The sequence below is a fragment of the Leuciscus leuciscus genome, assembly GCF_965113295.1.
Source record: "Leuciscus leuciscus genome assembly, chromosome: 9".
In the NCBI taxonomy this organism is placed as follows: Eukaryota; Metazoa; Chordata; class Actinopteri; order Cypriniformes; family Leuciscidae; genus Leuciscus; species Leuciscus leuciscus.
The window spans coordinates 36330041-36351527 of NC_138733.1; the positions used below are offsets into that span (position 1 = coordinate 36330041).

At 40.7% G+C, this 21487-nt stretch overlaps 1 protein-coding gene across 2 annotated transcripts in view; it reads right to left on the reverse strand.

The window, feature by feature from the left end:
* The window catches only part of atm (ATM serine/threonine kinase), a 74285-nt gene that overhangs the window by 44347 nt on the left and 8451 nt on the right, over positions 1 to 21487 (reverse strand). For both annotated transcript variants that reach the window (XM_082180601.1, XM_082180600.1), the window contains exons 9-23: positions 20776 to 21150; positions 14553 to 14756; positions 14241 to 14342; positions 13333 to 13567; positions 12955 to 13086; positions 8618 to 8743; positions 7826 to 7918; positions 7159 to 7354; positions 6859 to 7052; positions 5962 to 6044; positions 4524 to 4688; positions 2052 to 2127; positions 1755 to 1885; positions 1571 to 1679; positions 19 to 189 (exon numbers count right to left, since the gene is read on the reverse strand). In XM_082180601.1, the coding sequence (XP_082036727.1) occupies positions 19 to 189; positions 1571 to 1679; positions 1755 to 1885; positions 2052 to 2127; positions 4524 to 4688; positions 5962 to 6044; positions 6859 to 7052; positions 7159 to 7354; positions 7826 to 7918; positions 8618 to 8743; positions 12955 to 13086; positions 13333 to 13567; positions 14241 to 14342; positions 14553 to 14756; positions 20776 to 21150 (2392 nt within the window). The remainder of the gene's footprint in view (positions 1 to 18; positions 190 to 1570; positions 1680 to 1754; positions 1886 to 2051; positions 2128 to 4523; positions 4689 to 5961; positions 6045 to 6858; positions 7053 to 7158; positions 7355 to 7825; positions 7919 to 8617; positions 8744 to 12954; positions 13087 to 13332; positions 13568 to 14240; positions 14343 to 14552; positions 14757 to 20775; positions 21151 to 21487) is intronic.

Genomic DNA, 21487 nt, shown 5'->3' on the forward strand with positions numbered 1-21487 from the left:
AGTGTTGAATATCTTTACCTTATTGATGAGCTGTTCATCAATGCTGTTCTCCTTGTAGGACTGAAAGAGTGCAAACAAGGCTTGCTTCTCACACACGGGGCTGCAGGATATCACCATAGAGACGCTTTTCAGCAAGGTCGCCCGTCGATTAAAGGTCTCGTCGGGTAAGTCTTCTGAAGGACAGCTCTTCTGTACAACATCAGCATTAAAGTATTAGAAGTATATTCTTAGGATGTCAAACCAAGTCAATACCAAAACTAAAGATGTTTTACTTTTTTTATAGATATATTTCTGAGCGTTTACAAACTTGTTCACTTGTTCATCTTCGTATATCTGTTCTATTATTTTTTTTCTTCTCTTTTTTCTCTTTTTTGTAATTTGTGCTCTTTATTTACTTGAATAATTACTTGTAAAAACTTGTTAATAACTGATTGCTACATAACATGGTTTTAATTCAACATTTATAAATCTACACAATTAATTTTGTTTATGTAATATTTAATTTTTAAAATAAAGGAGTATGTTCAATAAGATAAAGGATTTAAGAATCTTGAAAACTCACTCGTATTGATATCAGCCACTGAAATTTTAATGTTGTAACAAGTCTTTTTATTGGATTAATTATGTCATAAATGACCTATAATCATAAAGATCAAACATTAAAGAATTAGAAGTCTATTCTTAGGATGTCAAAGTAAGTTAATACCACAGCTAAACTAAGATGTTTTAGTTTAAAAATTCATTGGGTGTTTTTTTTTTTGAGCGTTTACAAACTTGTTCACTTAAAATCTTTGTATATCTGTTCTATTATTATTATTTTGTTGTTCTACTGTTTGTAATTTGTGCTCTTTATTTTATAACTGACTGCTTGCTTGAATATTTCCTTTTAAAAACTCTACACAATTAATTTTGTTTTATTTAATATGTAATTTTTCAAATAAAGGAGTATGTTCAATAAGATATAGGATTTAAGAATCTTGAAAACTCACTGGTATTGATATCAGCTACTGAAATTTTAGTGTTGTAACAACCCAAGTCTTTTCCATAATTATTGGATTGGTTATGCCATAAATGACCTAATCAGGTAAAGATCAAACACAGTATAGCATGAGTTTTTCCCTTAGTTCTGAAAGCGTATTTTAATATCTAAAGTCATTTGATTCAACTTCTTTATGCATCAAAATTCATTGATGCAATGGGCAATGAGTTATTAAAAAATACAATTTCATAGCACATTAATTTGAACAACATTTAAATTTAATTTAAAAAGTTTTATTTCTGATGAACAAAAAAAAAATAGGGGTGTCTAGTCATAAATAAGTTTATCTTTAATTTCTGGAAAAACGCTGGATTTAGAAAATTCTCAGAAAATTCTCACAGAAGTCAGATCTGTGCTCATAATAAGCTTACACAACGCTGACAAAGAATGGACAATGAAATGAGAGTAACTCAAAATTGGAGTAGCGCTATTTAAGCCATTTACTATATCCTTCACATGTCAGCATAATCTCTGTAAAACTGCATATAAACACACCATTTAGACGTTCAAATGAAGGTGAAAGAGTTCTACCTGCCCGCTCATTCCTTCCTGAGCCTTGAGGTAAATGTTCTCAAAGGCCGTCTGCTGGTTCTTCATAGGAAGCATCATCTTGCCTTCCGGTCCGTTTTTAAGGAACAGGCTAGAATTTAAAAGCCCATGTGAATAAAGGAAGACCAGTTTCAGCAGAAGAGGTTATATCTTGAGCTCAGCCCACCTCTCCACAGACAGCGCCGCCAACATGCACACATGGTGATGTGGATCTGCTAAATGAGCCGAGAGAACCACAGACACGGGCAGCTCCTCGTCCCTCAGCGTCAGCGTCGCCCACTTACAGCGAGGGTCCACCTGGGGAAAACAGCGAGTACACATATGCAAACCTCTCCTGGAAACAGCCGTTTTCACGGACTTGAACGTCGGAAGATGATGTAACTGACTGTTATACTATAAAATAGTACTGTTTAAAATAGTACATTTACCATTTTACTGGAATACAAAATGATACTGTACTTACCTCCAGCAAAGCCAGTAAACACTGCATCAGTGCCACTCTCACCGCTGAGGTACATTTGCCAGATTTCCCTAAGATGCTGTACAAAAAGAGTGAATTTAACCTTAAGAAGCTCTTGAAGAATCTCTTTTAAATTTTGTATCTCTTTTTTTTCCTTTTTAACAACTCAAGTATTTCTTTATAGTTAAGCAATTACCGTTATATAATGAAGTAAATGTATTAGAATAAAACCATCTCTAAAACATTTTAAAATGAGAAATACCACAGTACCATGTAATTTAATATTCAACAATATTATTGATCTGCTTATTGACACCATTATGAGAACTGAACTGAGCTAGACAATGACATCACTGTTTTCTCCAGTGATGCTATTTATATAAAAAATTATAAATATAATAAAAATATATATTTTATGTAAACATGCCTTTAGTCCACTAAAATTTTTTTTTTTTTTTTTTCTAAGGCCAGCGTATTTTTTTCAATGGGAGTGCCATGAATTTAAAAATGGCAGCCACATGACAGCCGTCCAATCACAGCAGAGGAGGGGCGGGACAAATACCACACGACCAACGACAACAGACGGCAACAACAAGCACAGCAACAGAACAAAATCATTTAAAACAAGAGCCAGAGCAAATACTTAACATTGTGTCACAAACTAGTGACACTTCCTCCGATATTCTGTATCAAATAAAAAAAAACCTGCTCTCAAGCGCCCAGAGCAAGGCGTTTTCTGCTGGCAAAAAATTAAACAATCAAAATAAACGCTTTATGCGGACACAGCCTAAATGATGACCATATTCAAGTATCATGATATTTGAATCGATATTACTCAAAGGAACTCGGAGTAAGAACTTCAGTACCATATACCATAGTACTACCATGGTACATTTGTGTTTGTGATTTTATTAATGATAATTTAACTGATACTATCGGATAAGAACAAAACTTGAACTGAATTGAGCTGAATAACGATATTATTGTCTTCAGTAGAACAGCTTATAGCTGAATTGAACTAGTTTCATTATGAATGAACGTTACACAGTTATTGAACTGAACTGAATCATCACTGAACTGAACTGAGCTGAATAATGACACTATTATCTTGCTGCTTTACAGCTGAATTTGAACTTCTCATATTTTAAGTGTGCATCACTACCTATGTTTCCATCCACCTCATTTTAATGTGCATTTTGGGATATGGCATAAAACGCAGGGTGGAAAATTAAAAAAACGCGCATAAAAAACATTGGTTACACTTTATTTGAAGGTGTCATTGTTACAGTGTAATTATATATTTAAGTACTGAGTAATATTAAGCAACTACATGTCAAGTCAAGTCAAGTCAAGTTTATTTGTATAGCGCTTTTCACAATACAGATTGTATCAAAGCAGCTTCACAGTATTCAATTTAAATAATACAACAAAGTTTGTTTCAAGAGGAATTTATTGATTGATAAAATTAAATTAAATATCCCCAAAATATCCCAAACTGAGCAAGCCAAAGGCAACAGTGGCAAGGAACCGAAAAACTCCATCAAGTGACCTAATGGTGTCCTAAAACTCCATCAGGTGACCTAATGGAGAAAAAAAACCTTGGGAGAACCCAGGCTCAGTCGGGGGCCAGTTCTCCTCTGGCATTTATGAGCTAGAGGCCGGATTGTAGTTTGAACTGTGGGATTATATGAATGCCTGGCTGAAGAGATGCGACTTTAATCTAGTTTTAAACTGGGAGAGCGAGTCTGAGCAACGAACAGTATCAGGAAGACTATTCCAGAGTTTTGGAGCCAAATGTGAAAATGCTCTCCCTCCTTTGGTGGTTCTGAATATCCTAGGTATGACCAAAAGTCTTGAATTTAGTGATCTTAAAGAGCGCGATGGATTATAGGGCGATAGAAGATCCGTTAAATAGACTGGAGCTAAGCCATGTACTTGCTATACAGGGTTAGGGTTGGATTAGGATTTGGTTGAGGGTTAGTTGCATGTGATTATGCATAATTTACTGTTATTGCTACGGTAAGTACATTTTTTATCCGATAAGAATTCTAAAACTACAATGGAAACACATTTACTGAATAAATCCCTTGATGCCCAACAAAAACATGACTTTGCCTCAACAGAGGATGTGATTGGTCCGCAGGTTAATCCAGTTATCCAATCACATCGCACAGCATCTCAAATGTTGGTTTGGTCGCTCTGAAATGCAAAGTCTGTCATCAGAATGATTTGGTTTAATTCCCTCCAGAAGCGTCTCACACGATTGCGTTCCCAAACACCAGCATCCCAACGCAAGAGAACATTCCAAACATTCCAATTTTGCCCACTTTGAATGGAAACATAGCGACTGTTTCTGCTACTTTCCTGTGTATTATCGTGAAGCTGCTTTGACACAATTTCTATTGTAAAACACGCTATAAATTAAAGTTGTTCCAAAAGGAATAATTTGGTTCATTGAGGTCTTGGTGGCCTCACCAGAATCCGGACACGACTTTGAGCAGCGTTCCTTTGATATGTGCCAGGTCGTCGTCCTGCTCGCTCACGGGGGGCGATCGGCCCAGACAGCGGATGGAGGGCAGGAGAGAGCGCAGGACGGCAGCACACACCTCCTGGTCTTGCCGATACAGAGAACACACATCTCTGAATGAAAAACACCAAAACGAATTAGAAAAAGATCGTTATTGGAATACACTACTAGCTAAAGTTTGGAATAATTCAAGTTTTATTTATTTTTATGCTTCTCTTCTGCTCAAAAAGGATGCATTTAATTGATCAAAATCAAAATCAAACCAGTAAGAACAGTAATATTGTGAAATATTATTACAATTTAAAAGAACTGTTTTCTTTTTTACTTTTTTTACTCCTGTGATTGCAAATCTGAACTTTCATCATCATTACTCAAGTCTTCAGTGTCACATGATCATGATTCAGAAATCATTCTAATACGCTGATTTGGCGCTAAAAAAAACATTTCTTAATATTATCAATGTTGAAAGCAATTTTTACTGCTTAATATATTTGTGAAATCATGATACACTAACATTCAAAAGTTTGGGTTAAGATTTTTAAAAAAGAGAGTGATTAATACAAAGACGCAATACATTGATCAAAAGTGACAGTAAAGGCATTTATACTGTTTCAGAAGATTTTAGTAAAGCTTTATAATAAGGTCTTATTTGTTAACATTAGTTCATGTATTAACTAATATGAACTAACAATGAGCAATACATGTGTTACTGTATTTATTAATCTTTGTTAAAGTGAGTTAATAAAAACACAGTCGTTCATTGTTTATGTTAGTTCAGTGCATTAACAAATACAACTTTTGATTTAAATATATTAGTAAATGTTGAAATTAACTAAGATTAATAAATGCTGTAGAAGTTCATTATTAGTTCACGTTAACTAAAGTAGTTAACCAATGTTAACAAAAGAAACCTTACTGTAAAGTGTTACAGAGATTTCTACTTCAAATAAAATGCTGTTCATTGAATATTCTACGCATCAGAGGATCATGAAAAAAAAATGCATTACAGTTTCCACCCAAAAAAATTTAAAACGGTTTTCAACATTGATAATAAGAACCATTAGTAATAATTGAGCACCAAAAAAACTTCAAATGTTTTATAATATTTCACAATATTACTTTATTTATTTATTTGATTTTTGATCAAATAAATGCAGCATTTGAGTGAGAATAAGAAGCTTCTTTCAAAAACATAAAAAAAAATCTTAATTATTCCAAAGTATTATTGACAGGTACTGAAGTTGGTTTCATTTTTACATTTTCAAATACACTTTAGAAGAATTGAGATATTAGTTGTTCGATCATTTATTAAAATAAACTTTAATGCACCAAATTTAAGATATTGAAGTGAACAGAACATAAGTGAAACATAAGAGGAATCCTTACGCCAGAGGCCTGAGAAGAGTATCAAATTCTTCAGGATCCAGAGATGAGACTTCAGCTGGGAGTTTCTTCAGCAGGGAAAGATACTACACAAGTAATGCATGAAGAAAAAAAGGAAAAAACATTAAAATATGTCATTTTGGTGATCAAAGATGAGTTTTAAGGGATACAATTATTAACTACAGGGGGACTTTAAAAGAATAATTTATTAGATGCAAGCTGGGTGCACACCCCTAAACATGACGTGGAACAAAACAAACTGTGATTGGTTGCGTCACATGTCAGTCAGACGGCCTCTGGGCGGTCCTTGGCCAATGAAAGCTGCGATAGAGTCCAGACCTTCTGCCGTCAGTCTGAAGGTTTGTCTAGAAGAGGCTACTTTCCTAGATAACCCCATGAACAGTCTTTGACATAATTCAATGTTTCAATTATATAAGAGTCCCATAAAAATCCCATAGACTGCCCATGTTAACATGCCCACCTTTACAGTAGAAAAATATATGTTTTCAGCCGGGTACAAAAAGTGGTTTTGGTCTGTATAGCTAATTTTGCTCTTCATGACAACTTGAATTAGAATTTTTCAATTTAACTCAATTTAAATTATATTAAGCCTTAAAGTTCTGCATAATTAAGGGCATGGCCACTTGAGTGACAGGTGAATTGCCGCTGATGTCACTACTAGCCGTTTGTCTGCTGTTAGCGTCACATCACCTCAGCTAATCCCGCCTCTTTGCCCATTTTCGGTTATCAGAGAGTGTCGCGCTGCCAAGATGGCGACGGCCGGCTCCGCCCACTTTGGACTTAAAAAATGCTCTCCAGAAACCTACGGTCACGTCATGGACAATACGTCCATTGAATAATACAGTCTATGGAGTCAGTACATTAAGAAATCATAATCACCATGTGGAGGTGAAGCATCTGAGAAAAGTCTGTGAGGTCCAGTAGTTTGAGCAATTTGCGTTGAGTGTCCAGAGGTTTGAAGGAGAATCCACCGTTGAGCTCTGAGGATCCACAGAGCGACAGGAATCCAAGCACAGACAGGAAGGCCAAGTCTTGTCTAGATAAATGCTCCTCGGATAATGCACTCTTGGTCCCTACGATCGAAAATGAAGAAAAAAAAATCAATTACGTGATCTTAACAGCTGCGAAATATGAAATCCCATCCCTGATTATATTGAGTTCTCCAGTCTCGCTGAGCACCTGTGCTGAATTTTGAATCGCAAGCTTCATCATTGGACTGGCAAGGTCTGGAAGTGCTGAGGTGCGTCTCATCTCCATCTTCAAACAGATCAATCTCCTCCTGATTGTCCGTTTGGTTTCTGCTCGTATCCACTTGATCTTCATCCATTGGGTCGTTCTCCATGACTGTGTGGTCCTTTTTACTCGAGTTGCTCAACTGCAAAAGTAAAAGGTGCATTTTAGATGAGTGTCAAATAACAGAAGTTTGTAGGGGTGTGTGATATGATTTTAGATTGTGAAACCATAGTAATCATAGTGTCATAGTATTGTGCTACAGTGCAATCAGTTCTGGCACCTCTGTCCCAACATACTGTACAATGCCACATACATTTACATCACATGATTAGCAGTATATACCGGCCTCATTCGCAAGCTGTTCTGAGTCTGTGACATTAACTTATCATATCACCCACACCTAGAATGTTGGTTGTAAAATCTCAGTATCATCTCTAACTGAAAAAACATAAATAATAAGGTAAAACATATAATTTCTGTGTTTTCAAAAATGGGATTGGTGATCAAATTTACATTTTTGCTGCTTATTCATAAACAAACATGTCTCCCGTAACTTCCTGTAGACTCATTCAGGAGACGTGAACATCTGTAGTGACGTGTCAGTAAGTCTCACCAGTAGCTTAGATATGTCACACAGGTCGTTCAGCAACCTCACAGGCAGAGTCTTCATGAATAAAATGCGAGATATGGTAGAAACTTTGTCATCCTAGAAAAAAAAAAAATAAATCAGTGGAGTTATTTTGAGGTTCCTGGATAAGGATTTTTTTAAAATGCAACATTCAGACCTATGAACCTGTTTGATCAAACCTTTGAAAAGAACTAACTTGAAAGAACAATTTGGCTCACAAGGAAGTTTTACACACGAGCCAATGACATATTTTGGAGCAGAAAAGTATGTATATTCACTGTGCAATCCCATAGCTCAAACAACAGAGCATGGCACTGGCAATGGCGAGGTCATGGGTTTTTGATTCCCAGAGAACGCATTGACTTGCAACATGAGGCACTTTAGATAAAATCTTATGCCAAATGCATAAATGAAATGACCTTTGAAGAGATAGCCCAATGGAAAATTAAATCTTTGTCAGATTTTCTTCTTTTTTTTAAGTTAATGGGCTCCAAAGTTCAGTTTCCAACCTTTTTCAATTTCCAAAATGTATTATTTTCTGCAGAAGAATAAATGTCAACCAGGTTTGGATGGAACAACTTCGAGGTGAATAAAAAGATGACAGAATTTACATTTTTGGGTGGACTATCCCTTTAAGAAACATTGGATTTTTGATTGACCTGAAAATATATTTAAATAAAAACGTATTACAGTATTTGTAAAATACAAAACTATAAATATCGAATAAGAAAATATTTAACAGTCATACCTTGTATTTGGTGATATACTGTAGCTTACCTTTTCTCTTCTACTAATACTATCAGAGCACAACAGCATCACTGACTGAATTGATGTGATGGTATCGTTCTCAGCCAATCTGCTCTTTGCCGTTGATAAGTAATGACTAAATTCCTGAACCAATGCCTACAAAGGAAGGAAATAGTAATTAATTACCAGGCTCTAGAGTAATGAGTTATTTACATGCATTTTAAATCAAATAATTAAGGCTGTCGATGGTAGAAAGAAAAACAACACAGATTTCTGACATTTTTTGCACCAATAATTTGTAATCATAAATACATTTTCAATTGAAGCTCCAAATCATTGTGGAAACAACAGAAATACGATATTTTCAATATTTTATTTTTTTAAATGTTTGTTTAATGGCATCTTCTGCTGAACACAAAAGAAGATATTTTTGAAGAATTTCTTTTTTCCACACTATGGAAGTCATTGGGGTCCATTAACCCTCTGGGGTCTAAGGTGTTTTTGGGGTCCTTGAGATGTTCTGACATGTCCTGACATTTGTGCTTTTTTCAGTTGCTTATAAACATATTAATGGCAAAAAAAAATTACACACTATTTAGCACAAACAGGGCTACCATAATATTTTGAGCAACAAGAATGTACATGTCTGCATTTTTGAGAGAATAATGTTTATGCGTGGTTATTGAAAAAACTAAAAACTAAAGTTTCTGAAATAAGGCCATAAAACACATGCTAAATATGTGCCAATAAGACTTTTGTCTAATAGATGTCATTGCCTAGTGTTTTTTCTTCAAAATGATGTGAAAATCATCCTGCCCTTATCATTCACATAACACAATACATTGATTTGAATTTTGCAAAGCACTTTCTGTTTGGAAAGGCAATATGCGGAGTGGGCGTCAACGATCATGCATATTTAGTGGTTCACACCTTAGGAGACAATGGGGCCTGCATACTTAATGACCCTTTCATTCAGGTGAGTCACTGAGCCACAAGAATGCAAGAGCAACAGTTGGAAGCATCTCAATTATTTTTTATTTTTCCACATATTGTGCTTGCAATTTGGCCTATAATATCCAAGGAAAACATGTCTAGTAATTGTGCAGTTAATTCTCATACTGTATTTTCAGTTTTGGAATATTTATCCTCTCCCCAAATTTGTCACTAATAAAACACAATAAAAATTATTTAAAGAAAAGGCTTATTACCTTATTACCTTTTAATAGTTTGTTTACATCTACCTTGTAAATATATTTTTTTATTAAAAAGGTTACAATTACAACAACAATTCAAGTGTAATCTTTCTTTGTAAAAACTAAAGTATACATTTTATCATACATATTTCAAAGTTAAGGATTTGATTGATTATTTGATTACTTTATTTTTGACAAAACATACTATATTTAACATGAGCAAATATTGGCAAACAAATATTGGCTTATTTGAGTTGGCAGATATTTTACAGTAAAAATGTATAATCTATCCAAAACTAATCAACGAAATGTTGTCTTTCATATGTCTGTAACATAGGTCTTTCATTTTTATTATAAGAAATATAAATGTTAATTTGCAGTTTAATACGTTGCTTATACAAATACATTTTATTTCAACATTTCAGTCGATTTTTACTCAGTATAGCAATACAGTTTGCTAAAACATCATCATTCATTCACACAAAGACGCAATTTAAATTTAAACTGTCTTTTTGCGAGCTGTGATAAACAGCGCGCATCTCTGCGGCTGCCGTTCATTCATTCACAGAAACGCGATTAACTTGAGAAGGAAAAAAAACTTACTACATATTCGGATCCTCTCTCCTGCAATACCCGCACTCTGAGGTAGATTTTCCGTTATTATTATTCCTCACAGCGCTGCCAGATGGTGTAAACACGTAGGCTACAATGATATGATTAAACTTGTGTTTCCTCGAGCTGATATGGGGGCGTTCACAGGTTTGCCTCAGTAATTTGCGTTTGAATAGCACGCGCTCTCCGTGGGCGGAGTCACATTACCTTTGAATGAGCTCTAATTAGCTCGACTGGAATCGCTCTTTTAATACAGATTTCACAAGATGAGAATATTTGTTTTTTATATAAATTACCTCATTTTAAAGAAGAGAATTCAAGCTTCATGCCTGTGTGTCTGTATGCCTGTTTGACTCAGTATTCGCGGAGTTATTGTTCATTTTCGGACGCGTTTCAGAATGGTCTTCACTGACAGAGAGAAGGCAGAACTCGCATCACGTTTATTTTTCTTTATTTGGCAAAAAGCACAACACTTTGTTTTTATTGTGAGTATACACAAAAATAATACACATTTAACAGAATCGATTGATGTATGAAACTTGCTTGTAATATCAAAGTCAACAGAGCAAAATTAATTTCTTTTGAACTGAACTGAAAAAAATCCAGCAAAACGCGCGGGCGCGTTTGTCGACCTCAGAGGGTTAACTGTCCGCTAATCAACATTTTTCAAAATATCTTCTTTTGTGCTCAGCAGAAGAGAGAGATTCATACAGGTTTGGAACAACTTGAGGTTGAATAAATGATGACAGAATTTTCATATTTGGGTGAACTATCCCTTTAAATGGATTTTATTTATTTAGTACCATTTTTGGGAATACAATTAATAATGATATCTTTTAAATTAAGTCAATTTGAAGGGGTCATGCATGTACAGTACATGGATTTTTTTTTTAATATTTGTTTTTAGATATGTTCCTTAAGGTTCACTTATAATGTTAAAGTCCCCCTGTGGTGTCGAAAATCAAGCTTTAATGTTGTTTATATGTGTAATATGGTGTTTTTAATGTGCTTTAAGACAAACCATGTTTAAATTCCAAAGTCAACTCCATTGCTGAGTATTTTCTCCTTAAAACTGCAGTGAACCAAAGACAGTCTCAAAAACACTGTTTGAAATCGCTGGTGTTTCTGACGTCACAAACTACCTTGTAACCAATCAGATCAACGTGTGATCATCAGCGAGTGGATCTCTGAGCTGGAGTGAGTGAGTGGAGGCGGGGCTCATTTGCATATTCATAGAACCGCGTATACTAAATGAGGCAAGGGTGTAGAGTTACATTCAAGCTATTTTAAGGCATGAAGACATTTTAAATATGTAATTTTGGTGATCAAAGATGAGTTTTAAGGGATAAAATGATTGACTACAGGGCACAAAAAACACACAAATGTTTATGAACTGAAAAATAAATATTTTCAACCCTCACTCTGACCCTCTGTCTGAAATGATCTTGTTTTAAGGGGCGAGCCGCTTTAAGGCTTGTCAGTAAACAGCCACTGTTATGATTGGCTAACTTCACTGTTGAACATGAGTTAGTGTTTTGAACACATTATCCATTTAAAACCATAATTTACATGATCAAATTGTTCCCTTGCGGGTTGCGATAGCTGCTGTCAGAGCCAAGGCTGCTTCATCTTTTAACAAAAGGGTATTTCGCACCGGAGGAACCTTTTCATAGTTCCTACAACTATTGGTGGAAGTACCCGGATTTTGTCGTATTCGCACCGCAGGAACGAGGAACGATTTTAGTTCTAGGAACTCCTTTTGGAGGAACTAATTTATCTCCTACTTCAGAGTCGGTCTAAACCAGCGGTATAGGAACTACCAGTGACGTTGGTGTTCGCTGATTGGCCGAGCTAAACATGATGATGTATTTCTGCTCAGCTAGCGACACTGGACATCAACCACACGGCATACGCTAACACCTTTTCATATACGGTCTACTTTCTATGTATAACAATTATATCTAATAACGTATTAGACAGGACTGTTACACAGATTGTAAACTAATGAACATGGAGAATGCGAGCGCTGTTTGTTTGCTCAGGCTCTGGTGTTCTCAGTCAAAATAAAAGTCACAACAAGTGCGGCTCACTTCACTTCTGAGTTCCTACTGGCGGTGCCAATGCAACCAGGAAAATGTTCCTAAAGGAACCATTAGTTCTCGGGGAAACACACTGGTGGCTAGTTCCTAGAACTAAGTTCATATAACTATCCGGTGCGAAAGCCCCTAAAAATTTCTTTGCAAACTCTCCATTACACTGTGCCTCATTTACAAAACAATCTGCAGTCAAATGCTCTGAACAAACTTCAGACACGATCTGGGAAGCCATTCAAATAAAATGAGCTGTTTGAACAGGGCGTGTCAAAGCATTTTTTTACTTTTCACTTGTCCTGTTTTCGACAGACTCGAGTGTGTGGATACATCAGAAACTGAACATACATCTGTAAACTGTATCTAGTGTAGACAGCATCACTGATTATAATGGCTTCTGTTTGCTTTAGACGTGGGTTTTTTTAAACAATATTGATGACAATAAATGGATGTCATGGATGGAAAACCCCACCTTGGCTTTTAGGAAGAGGGGCGAGCGACAGGCCTCTTCTTCTGTGAGGAGTCCCATACACACGTACGCAGCCAGAACTCCAGTGAGCAGCGAAGCACAGCGCAGCACACACTCGTGAGGAGTGTTTGAACTCTGTGGAGAGAGTGAGGGGAGATAAATGAAGACACTACAGATCAGATCTAACTGCAATAAAGAGTTCATATAGTGTGAATCAAATGTTTATTGGTTTGTTTCAGCCCTCAGTTTTGCAATTTGTGAAGCAAAATGTGTCTATTATAGTATAGCGGTGCTTAAAAAAATTTATTTTTAATGTTGTTATCGAAATTCTACCATTGCTTTTGATGTTCATATTCTATTTTCATAGTCTACTATACTTACATCAGGAGAGTAGCAGTTAAAGAGCTGCTCAGCGACAGACAGGAGACTGAGCTCGAGTTTGCTTCTGAGAGCTGGAATAACAGTGAACTGTGGTTTCTCTGAGTAAACACCGTCTCCATCGGCTGTAACTTTAGTGCTGGGAGGGGTGTCATCAAAACTGAACTGCAGGAAGAGACTTTCAACCTCTCCCAAAGTGTCTTTCGCCTCAGTGAGGGGAGAACTCTGGGAAGAGAAACTGTATAGGACACAAAGACATATCAGACAGAACCATTAATATTATTAGAGACATTAGTAACAATTCTCAACTTTTGAAGTCACCATTAAATCAATATTGACAAATCTTTTCTTTTTTTTATGTAATATTGCAGTATTTATTATAAATGATTTACCTGTGCACGTCATTATTTGTATTTATTCATTTTTATTTATGTTCCCTCATAATCTTTAATCAAAATAACTTCCTCTGCCTTGTGCAGGAACATCTCTTCTTTTCCATGATGATGTGTTTTCTGGGACAAACTGTCACTCACATGAGATCCACCAATAGCAAACCAGTATGGCTTAAACGTTAGTCGACAAGAAGAAGCTTAGTCGACCAAGATTTGATCAGTCGGTTAGTCGTCCTTGTGGTAATTACAGTATGCCGAGTGGGAAATTCAAACGTTCGCCTAATTTCCATCGACCTCAAATATGACTTATCATTTACATTTTACATTTAGTCAAGGCCGATTCCTGACCTCAAGTATTTGATTCCAGAATTGGAATCGATTTTCGATTCCCAACCCTAAATATACCCCCCAAAATATTTGCAAACATAGCTGGTGACCTGGGTACTCCATGTTTACATAAAATCTGCATACTATGCACAATAGTATGAGTAGTATGTTAGCCAGTTTTGTTACACTCACCTCTCTGGCTTCAGGCTGCCCATCAGAAACGTTAGTCCTGCCCTGCTGTCTTTCAATGTCAACGATACTAGAATCCTAGGAATGAGGTTCAATGGAAAATCCCTACAAAGACAAAAAATATTATTCAAGGCAACCAATATTTACAGAACATTAGTAGCAACTTCAGTTGAAATTCAAAGGTGAAATGTAGTGGCTTCCCAAAAGAATTTGAGAAATTGAATAAAATGATTAATCACTAAATTGAAGGAAACCAGAGTGGTGCTTTCCCATGCAAAACTGGCCACTATGCTATGCTAACTGGTGATGCTGGACCTGGTGATAATGAGGTGAGGTCTGCAGTTCTCCTCCGTCTCCTCGTTGTGTTCGTTCATGAGCAGCCAGCTGATGACGGAGTCTCTCAGGGTGGGCGGCTCTCCACCCGTCTCCATCAGCACTCCACTGATGACGTCACGACTGTGAACGCTTTTGGGGACGGAGCACTTCAACAACGCCTGGGCCAAGCTGAGGGCGCCAACGCTGAGGAGAAACAATAAGAAGTGAACGTTACTGACAGTTTTGAAACATCAGATAAATATTCCAAGTTAAATGGAAATTGAATTTAAGTTCAATCAACAACATATATTGAATGTTACTTCTGGAGAAAATAATTTTGACTACTGTAAATCTGATTGACAGTAATGCACTTATAATGGAAGTCTATGTGGTGTAGCAGAAGGTTTAAAAGTAGTGATGTATTAAATTGTTTTTCAAAATTTCTGCTCATTCAAACTTTTCGCCAATGTCGAAATTGTTAAAATGATTTATAACACTTTTTATGAAGACTTAAAATGAATTATAGCTCCATTTATACTTACAAGTATTACTTTTTAATAAATACATTTATAATGACTTATTAAGACCTATACTGCATTATAAGAACAGTTATAGTTACATTTATATACATTTTATAATTACTTATAAATCATGCATTTGCTTTTTTAATTGGCATGCTCATAATCCATTATACACTGATTTATAAGTATTAATTAGTCAGTCGTATAGTTACATGAATGTATTTATAAAGATTCAACCAGCATTTCTATAATGTTATATTGTGGTGACCCACAAGGAAGTCTGAAAGAGACATTCACCAAGGAACTGTACCTTTAAGGAGAGGGGGGTTTAGACGATGACGAGTTCCGGTTTTGACGTTGTGTTTTGGTTTTGATATCACTCGCTGTACTGTGTGATAGTTATATTGAAGTGGATAGTAAAGTTGACTCGACGCATCTCCGTCTCTTGTCTCCTCACTTACCGCACTCCACATTGGTGACCCCGACGCGAGTTGAACACGGCTGAATTATGTCACACAACGACGGTGGTGAAAACGCTGCGGCCGCGGGGCCGGCCGCTGCTAGCGGCGCGGCTAATGTCGGCGCGATCTACGCAGCCACCATCAAGTTACCGGACTTTTGGCAGCACAATCCACGGCCGTGGTTTCAGCACATCGAGGCACAGTTCCAGCTGAGAGGAATAACACAGGACGTTACAAAGTATTTCCACGTGGTAGCGGCCTTAGATGCCTCGACGACGGCCAGGGCTATGGCGCTGTTAGAGGCTCCTCCAGCCGACGGCAAGTACGACGCACTTAAAACGTTCCTGTTGAGCCTCTTTGAACTGTCAGAACTGGAGAAGGCAGACCGCCTGCTGTCCCTGAACGGCCTTGGCGACAGCAAGCCGTCCGAGTTAATGGAGAGGATGCTGGCGGTGCTGGGCGCGGCGGATCCCTCATTCCTTTTCGCCCACATATTCCTGCGGCAGCTTCCAGCACCCGTGCGTACCGCACTGGCTAGTTCCCCCCTCCCTTCCTCCAGAGACTACCGAGCACTGGCTGTGGAGGCAGACAGGATTTTCCTCGCCAACCGACAGCAGTTTGTCCATGCACTGCTGCCCACCCAGCGCACGTCTGTTCCACCCTCGGAGGACGACCCAGACACTGCAGCTGCTGTGACGGCCCGCCGACAGCGTGAGGACGGGTGGTGTTATTACCATTCCAGGTTTGGGGCCAAAGCCAAGCAGTGTCGTCAGCCTTGCAGTTTTGGAGCCCAGGGAAAAGCCAGGGCCGGCGCTCATTAGCAGCTATGGGCGCTGGCCGTGACTGCAAGCTGTTGTTCATCACTGACACCTTGTCCGGCCGGCGGCTGCTGGTCGATTCTGGGGCTCAGCGCAGCATCCTGCCAGCGCAGCCTGTGGACACCATGGCTGGCGGGCACGGCCCCCCGATGGACGCCGCTAACGGCACACCCATTCGTACCTATGGCACGAGGCATGTGGAAGTGTGTTTCGGCGGGCGGCGTTTCGGCTGGGACTTCGTCATGGCTGCTGTATCTACGTCGCTCCTGGGGGCGGATTTTCTCTGCGCTTATAGACTGTTGGTGGATGTTACAAACTGCCGCCTGATCGACGCCCTCTCTTTTGCTTCGTACCCCTGCACGCTGGGAGGGACAGGGGCGCTTTGTCTGTCAAACACGCTGGCCAATGGGAACCTGTATCAACGCCTACTTGCTGAGTTCCCTGACATCACCACGCCCACGTTTTCATCGGCGGTGGCTAAGCATGGCGTGGAGCACTACATCACCACGGTGGGCCCCCCAGTCTACGCACGAGCCTGGCGCCTCGACTCTGCCAAGCTCGCTATCGCCAGGGAGGAGTTCGCCACCATGGAGCACCTCGGCATCGTGCGCCGCTCCAACAGCCCGTGGGCTTCCCCCCTGCACATGGTGACCAAGGCTGATGGCGGATGGCGTCCCTGTGGAGATTTCCGTCGCCAGTGCCGCACATCCAGGACTTCTCCGCCCACCTAGCCGGCGCCACCATTTTCTCTAAGGTGGACCTGGTGCGCGGTTACCACCAGGTGCCTGTCCACCCGCAGGATGTCCCCAAAACAGCAGTCATCACACCCTTTGGCCTTTTCGAATTCCTACGGATGCCTTTCGGCCTCAAGGGGGCAGCGCAGACGTTTCAGCGTCTCATGGACTCGGTGCTGCGAGATATGCCGTTCATGTTTGTTTACTTGGACGACATTCTCGTGGCCAGCGCGTCCGCAGACGACCACCGGACGCATCTCCGGCAGCTGTTCGGCCGGCTCAGTGAGCATGGCCTCATCATCAACCCGGCCAAGTGCGAGTTTGGCCGGTCATCCATCACTTTCCTCGGCCACCACGTCACCCCACAGGGGGCAGTCCCCCTCCCTGCCAAGGTGGAGGCCGTCGCCAGTTTTCCACGCCCACGCACTGTGAAGTCCCTGCAGGAGTTCCTGGGCATGGTGAACTTCTACAACCGTTTCCTCCCCCGTGCGGCCCAGCTCATGCGTCCATTGTATTACGCCTTGCGGGGTAGGAGACCGGCGGACGTGTTGGATTGGTCCCCAGAGATGACTGATGCGTTTGATGCTGCCCAAACTGCGCTGGCCAACGCTGCTCTGCTGGCGCACCCGTCTCCGACCGCCCCAGTTGCTCTTACTACGGACGCCTCTGATTAAGCCGTGGGGGCTGTGTGTGAGCAGTGGGTGAGCGGAGCCTGGCAGCCGCTGGCCTTTTTCAGCAGGAAGCTCCGGGACAATGAGAGGAAGTACAGCGCCTTCGACAGGGAGCTCCTTGGTCTTTTCCTCGCCACCCGTCATTTCCGTTTCCTGTTGGAGGGTCGGCGGTTCACGGCTTTCGTTGACCCCAAGCCGCTGACGTTTGCTATGGCCAAGTCTACGGAGCCATGGTCTGGTCGACAGCAGCGTCAGCTCTCGGCCATCTCCGAGTTTACCACTGACATTCAGCACGTGGCTGGCAAGGACAATTTCGTCGCCGACTGCCTCTCCCGGGCGGTCGCTGGTTCCGTCCACTTGGGCCTCGACTATGCGGCTATGGCTGCGGATCAAATGGCGGACTCTGAGGTGCAAGCTTACAGGACGGCCCCCACGGCGCTGCTCATGGAAGATGTGTTTTTTGACACGGCCAACGCTACACTCCTCTGCGACGTCTCCACTGGGCAACCTCGCCCCATGGTACCTGCTGCCTGGAGGCATAAAGTTTTTGATGCCATCCATGGTCTTTCCCACCCGGGGGTGAAGGCCTCTACCAAGCTGGTGGGGGCCAAGTTCGTCTGGCCGGGCCTGCGGAGGGACGTCAGGGCCTGGGCTGCGGCCTGTGTGGCGTGCCAGCGCGCAAAGGTGACTCGTCATACCAAGGCTCCTTTGGCACCCTTCAAAGTGCCAGAGAGACGTTTTGATCATGTGAATGTGGACCTGGTGGGCCCACTTCCCCCCTCCCGTGGTTACACCTACCTCCTCACCATGGTGGACAGGACCACCAGGTGGCCAGAAGTAGTTCCCCTGTCCTCCACTACATCAGCGGAAGTGGCCCGGGCGTTCATTATGGCTTGGGTGGCCCGTTTCGGCACACCGTCCGACCTCTCCTCGGACCGGGGTCCGCAGTTCACATCGGATCTTTGGTCTGCGGTCGCCGAGGTCCTTGGGGTGAAGGTCCATCGTACCACAGCCTATAACCCACAGAGCAACGGATTGTGCGAGCGGTTTCATCGTGACATGAAGGCCGCGCTCAGGGCCAGCCTTACGGGCAGCGACTGGGCTGACCGCCTCCCATGGGTTATGCTTGGCCTTCGCTCCGCCCCCAAGGACGATCTTCAAGCCTCATCGGCCGAGCTGGTGTATGGCCAGCCTCTGCGGGTCCCGGGGGAGTTTCTTCCAGATGCCACGGCCCCGTGGTCAGTTGCCTCGCATCGGGCTGCGTCTCGGGACATTGCAGACGCTTTTGTTCCTATTCCAACGTCTCACCATGGCCTTCCCCGGTCCTACGTGCCCAAGGATTTACCATCAGCCAAGTATGTTTTCATCCGCCACGATGGCCATCGGACACCTCTGCAGCCCCCATACGATGGGCCCTTCCGTGTCCTGGTGGGGGGGTCTAAGAACTTTGTTGTGGATATGGGGGGCAGGCCTGAGCGGGTGGCTATTGACCGTCTCAAGCCTGCCCATGTGGATATTGGCGAACCGCTTCAGCTGGCCCTGCCCCCGCGGCGAGGGCGCCCACCTGCGGCAACCTCGCCCCCTGCCCCGCCCCTTGCCCTTGGCCCCTCTACTGTTAGGCGCAGCCGGTATGGCCGCCCAGTCCGCCCCCCTGTACGTTGACTTTGTTGAAGGGACTGTTATGTGCTGGACTGTTCTGTTTTGCACTAGTGCATAGTGTCACATGTTCGGCCTGGCCCTGTTATTATGGGTGAATTCTGGGGGGGCCTGTGTGGTGACCCACAAGGAAGTCTGAAAGAGACATTCACCAAGGAACTGTACCTTTAAGGAGAGGGGGGTTTAGACGATGACGAGTTCCGGTTTTGACGTTGTGTTTTGGTTTTGATATCACTCGCTGTACTGTGTGATAGTTATATTGAAGTGGATAGTAAAGTTGACTCGACGCATCTCCGTCTCTTGTCTCCTCACTTACCGCACTCCACAATATTATAGTTACGACTTTTTAGTAATTCAGATTCATTTCTGTCAAGTAAGTGAATATATTGTTATTAATAGCCGTGTTGTGTTCTTATAAATACTTATTGTGAGTGATAATACAGTTACTAACCTCTATAAATGCATCATTGATGGCTTTAAGTAAAGTGAAAACATAGGATGCAGTTTTCCTAAAGCAAATGTTAAGAAATCATGAAGATTTAAAGATTTTAGTATAATGAATCATGAAGCTCATTATACATTTCAAGTTGTTTACTTGTAGATGTAACTAATGAACAATAATCCCTTTAATAAAATAATGGGGGGGAAAAACACAGAAATCATTAATACAAATGCATGACCTCTAATGCAAACAGTAGCCATTAAAGACATAATTAATAACTAATTGGTACAGCAAACAAGTGTCTCTGGAACTATTTTATATTTGATCATTTATAAGGCAGTGTATAATGGATTATGAGCATGCGCATTGAAAAGCAAATGCATGACTTATACGTAATTACAAAAATAATACAAAAGTAACTATAACTGTTCTTATAAAGCAGTATAAGGTCTTAAGGAGTCTTTATGAATATGTTTATAGAATAGTAATACTTATAAATAAGTATAAATGGGGCTATAATTCATTATAAGCATGGGCTTCATAGAAAGTGTTACCAAATGATTTGTGATAATTTTGGAAACAATAAACATGGGTTGAAAATTAAACATTTATCAACCTATTCATATGGAATATAATTTAGAATCAAATTTTTATATATTTATTTGCTGTAGAGAAAATTTAATGATGCTTATTTTTATAACCATAAAAATTACACAGCCAAAAATAGTAACAGTCATTTATATCCTTCAGCATATTACTGTAAATTATTTCTTTTTTTATAAACTGAGAGATGAGTGCAAATAATTCTCCGCATAAAAGATTTAAGTTGCACTTCATTTTAAAAATTCACTGAATAAGGAACTCCAATATTGTTACACTCAAGCTAAGCTTGTAATGCTGAACTGTGCAAAGAAACTCACAGAGAAGGCTTGCAAACGGCACCAGAGAAGACTTTCCAGAACTCTCGATCAACAGGCTCCAGAGATTCCTGCACTATTGTGCGCAGCAGTTCCAGACTCAAAGTGCCGGTCTGGGCTGAGCCGACTCCACGCAGAGCCAGAGCCCAGACCCTGGCCCACAGACGGGCCAGCTCCGCAGTGTGAGCCGAGGCGTTGGAAGAGCCCGTGGCGTGGCAGAGGGCCAGCTCCCTCAGACAGCGCAGGACGTACGGGCCCCTCTCGCCCCGACGCTGCTGTTCGCCCTGAAGCTGGCAGAGCAGACCCAGCAGAGGCACGAGCTCGTCCACAGGCAGTATCCAGGGGTATCGGGATATCAGAGCGGCTGCCACCTGTAACCTGTCGATGCACATAAAGAGATACTATACTGCAAACACGCAATATTAAGATACTAGGGGCCAGATTTACTAAACAGGGCAGATTAGCATGAGAGCGCAACTCTTATAAAGCACAGATGGGAGATATTTTTATTTATTTTTGTTTAAAATACTCCCACCGGTTATGAATAGACAACTAAACAAAATCACATGTAATTAAAGGGATGGTTCGGAGTAAAATCAACCTAGGGTCCTTTGCACCATGACCTCGAGCCAATCTTGATTTGAAGTTACTTTCAAAAGGTGATTTGCTCTATTTCGCTACCGATGACATCGGTGTTTATATACGGACTATAAAC